The 4,346-nt window shown below is 42.7% G+C and overlaps 1 protein-coding gene across 1 annotated transcript; it reads right to left on the minus strand.

Annotated features, from left to right (window-relative positions):
* On the minus strand, positions 3,040-3,801 carry LOC107633229. The gene has a single exon (XM_016336870.1). It carries the CDS (start codon positions 3,799-3,801, stop codon positions 3,040-3,042), a length of 762 nt encoding a protein of 253 aa, XP_016192356.1.

The following is a 4,346-nucleotide window of genomic DNA, read 5'->3' on the forward strand; positions in this document are numbered from 1 at the left end:
GGCCGATGATATCATCTGTTGGTTACAAAGCCAACCCGACATGTCCTGGTAGCTAACCATTGGACAGTTCCTGCGAGTGCGAATCCCTAAGCTCAGAATCATAATCAATCAAAATAAAACATCCATGGGGGAGAGCTCATCCGGAAAGGTCTAAGTGCCCGACCACATCTTACGACGTAGGGTCAACAGAATCTCGGATCTCAACCTGGAGCAAGTGGAGCCGACCCATTGCATCTGCCCAAGGAAATCCGAAACTCAGATAGTTTCACAAATCTTAAATCGACCTCGACTGGGAGTAAGTGGGGGCTAACCACTGCATCTATCCCAGGAGTCTCAGCCCAAATCCGAAGCAAGCGGATTCACTACATTGCATCTACCCAGGCAGGTATATCAAAATTATAATCATATTCAATATTGCTTTCATAATCACAATCACCCTCATCATTAATCTCGTCTCAAAGTCACACTCAATCTCAAGCTAACTCCTTCATCATTCTCACGATTCATCACTAATTCTCTTCTTATTTCATCCATAGAACTTACCAAGCTTAAGTCACCGTCTTTTAAACTCATAACCCCAATTACCCCTTTTATTCTCTTACTATTCTCATCCATGATTCAATACCCTAAAACTGGTAAAAAGGTTTTAAGTAACTGTTACGGAAGGTTGCAAGCTTGTCAGGAAGGTAAAAAATAAAGTTTTCTTTGAAAAACAGGGCAGTGTGCGTACGTATATGGTTGTGCGTACGCACGCCCAGAAGGATTTTCAAGAATGTGCGTACGCATAGGGGTGTGCGTACGGACAATAAGTAAAAATTGTAATTCTGCTCATACGCATGATGCGTGCAAACACCCTCGGCAGAGTGCACTGATGAGTCCAATTCACACCCCCATTCAAAAATTGGTAAAGTAGTTCTTTTGGCAAGCGCACCAAAATTATCGTCAAGTAATAACCCACAGTGGAGTGGGATCGTATCCACAGAGATTGGCAAATTTGAGCTATTTTAATTAATTGATGAATTAGTCAAGCAGATCAATAAGATTGTGAAGTGCGGAATTGTAAATGACATAAATGTAAATGACTAGAATATAAAGAAAGGCAATAATGTGCAGAAACAGAAATGGCAGAATGTAAATTGCAGAATCATAAATGACTTGAATGTAAATGGGAATGGGGAATTGCTGAATGTAAAATTAAGCTATAAAGAAATGGATAGATGAGAATGGGGAAATTCATTGAGATTGGGAGATGTTGTCTCTTCGGATCAAATCTAGCTTATATCCTCTTCAATCATGCAACTCATTGACCTCTTGGCAATCATGATTGATTGATCCCTTGGTGACTCAATCTCTCAGATCTTGATCAATAGCCAATTCCTTGGTCTAATTGCTCATGAAGAGAGATATGCTTGGTCCCTGATTATACCACACACCATTATAGGTCCAAGTAGAGGGAGGATTATATGTCATATATCCAAACACCAAAACCCAGATTCTACTCAAATGTGAGAAGGGATTTCAAGCATGGTTTCATGTTTCCTTTCCTAAGGTTTCCATGAAACCCATTGCATTCAATCTCTTTTCCAAGATAATTAAACACTTAAGCATTAAGAACGAAATTCCTTCTAGCAAATCAAAGAGAAGATGAAGAGAAGAAGAATTTCACTATTATCAATCCATCAAGTACAACAGAGCTCCCTCTCTCAATGAGAGGGAAGTTAGCTACTCATAGCTCAAAAAATACTCAAAAGTAAAGTGTAAAAGGGGATCTAAAACTGACAGCTTAACCCCCTTCTTCAATACTCCTTGGGGGTATTTATACTACTCCTAGGAAAATAAAAGAATTACAAAAGTGAAAAAGAAAAATTACATTTTGGAGGGAAAAGAAGCTCAATAAGTGTGATCTCCCAGCCCTTGCTCTATGCTTGGCTAAGCTTCTCTGGAAAGTTGCACTAGCATGGCACGCCCAGGGTCTGGCGTGCCACGCCCCTTTATGAGTGAGTGGTTCCTCTGTTTGGCGTGCCACGCCACGAACTCAAGTGGCACGCCCCAATGCTTCTTTGCTCTCTGAATGGCACTGGCGTGCCACGCCTGGGATTCAAGTGGCACGCCTAAGTGAAGAATAGTGAGTGGCGTGCCACGCCTTCGATACCAACTGGCACGCCCCATGTAATTGGCCTCTTTCATCCTCTCTGGAAACTTATACCAGCGTGCCACGCCTAAAGGTTGGCGTGCCACGCCCATGATCTTGTCTTGGTTCCAGTAGTTGGCGTGCCACGCCTCAGCCTTCAAGTGGCACGCCATAGTGACATGCTTGGGTTGGCGTGCCACGCCTTCGACACCAAGTGGCATGCCCAGTCCTTGCTTTTGTTATCTTTGTGCATTGGCGTGCCACGCCTGGTTGCTCAAGTGGCACGCCTAAGTGAGGTTGAGAGTGATGCGCATAAACTAGTTATGCCACGATTCAGGAAATTGCACGATCGGCAAAATTCCTTCCGGCAAGTGCACCGGTTATCGTCAAGTAAAAACTCACAATAGAGTGAGGTCGAATCCCACAAGGATTGGTTGAATGAGCAATTCGGATTAGAAGTGTGTCTAGTTGAGTGGAATCAAGATCCCAACAAGCGCTTGTTTAACGTCATTAGCTTGACGGTCAGCTTCCTCAGTTGAGGTGATATTTAACTTTGTCCTTCTCCTCCACATCTCCCAAGTAATGTTTGAGTCTTTGACCATTCACCGTGAAGGTTCATTGTGACTTTTCTTCCATGATTTCTATTTGTCCATATTGGGAGACTTTGGTGATATGAACTTATCCCCTTCAAATCAGCTAGGGTCCATCCAATGGCGTCTTGATGAGTTTGTAGCACATTGATCAATTTTTCTTCTTGTTCTTGGCTCAGGGCAGCGCTAATGATAACAGGATAGCTCTCATTACTACCCAAGTATGCATACTTGAGATTAGGGGGCAATGCTTTGAGCTCAGGTTTTGGTGCTTCCTTCTCTTCTTTCACTCTATCTGGCATGCTTGGCATGGTTGTTTCAGCAAGCCTTGATGTCACTATCTTCAATATCCTTGGTGAACTCCTCCTCTGCCACTTCCTTTGTTGTTTCCTCAAAGGTTTCTTGTACTGTAATGTCCACTACATCCACCCTCATGCATTCCTTTAGTGATTCTGATGGATAGCTCATTGCCTTGAATACGTTAAACACCAATTGCTCATCATGCAGTCTAAGAATGAGCTCACCCTTTTGGACATCTATGATGGCTCTTGCAGTAGCCAGGAAGGGTCTTCCCAGAATTATTGAAGCTTTGGCTTCTTCCTCCATATCTAATACCACAAAATCGGCAGGGAATATGAAATCTCCCACTTTTACCAACAAATCCTCAACTATCCCAAGAGGGAATTTAAAGGTTCGATCTGCCAATTGGAGGGCCATTCTTGTTGGTTTGGCTTCCTCAATCTCCATTCTTCTCATCATTGTTAGAGACATCAAATTGATACTGGCCCCTAAGTCACACAAGGCCTTCTCCACCATGACTTCTCCTATGATGCAGGGGATTTGAAAACTGCCTGGATCCTTCAGTTTCTGAGGCAATTTGTGTTGAATGATGGCACTGCATTCTTCAGTCAACAACACAGTTTCCTCATTTCTCCAGCTTCTCTTTTTGGTCATTAATTCCTTTAAGAATTTTGCATAGAGTGGCATTTGCTCTATTGCCTCAGCAAATGGAATGTTGATTTGAAGCTTCTTGAAAATCTCCAAAAATCTGGAGAATTGGCCATCCTTTTCACCTTTCATCAAACGTTGAGGATATGGTACCTTAGGTGTATAAGGCTTCAGGACCTCTTTTTCTTTTGTTGCGGACGGTGTAAAAGATTGTCCTTGTTCCTTGTCTCTCACATTTTCCTTTGCTTCATCCTCTGTGGGTTCACTTGAGATCTCCTTCACCCTGGAGGTGTCGAACACGTTTAAGCTCCAGTTTAAGGTTAAACTGGAGCTTAAACGTGGAAGCGGAGAAAGGTAGCCCTAGAGGTCGAACACGTTTAAGCTCCAGTTTAAGGTTAAACTGGAGCTTAAACGTGGAAATGGAGAAAGCAACCTTGGAGGAGAAAACTTGGTCGAACACGTTTAAGCTCCAGTTTAAGGTTAAACTGGAGCTTAAACGTGGAAATGGCTCCCTGGTGCATTTCCCATTTCTGGCGTTTAACTTCCAGTTTAAGGTTAAACTGGAGGTTAAATGCCACTTTCACCCTTTTCTCAGCTTTCATGATTTTGGCCGTTTAAGTTCCAGTTTAAGCTTAAACTGGAACTTAAACTCCACATGTGATATTCAAGCTTCCTTT

The sequence above is a fragment of the Arachis ipaensis genome, chromosome B03, assembly GCF_000816755.2.
Source record: "Arachis ipaensis cultivar K30076 chromosome B03, Araip1.1, whole genome shotgun sequence".
NCBI classification, from domain to species: Eukaryota; Viridiplantae; Streptophyta; class Magnoliopsida; order Fabales; family Fabaceae; genus Arachis; species Arachis ipaensis.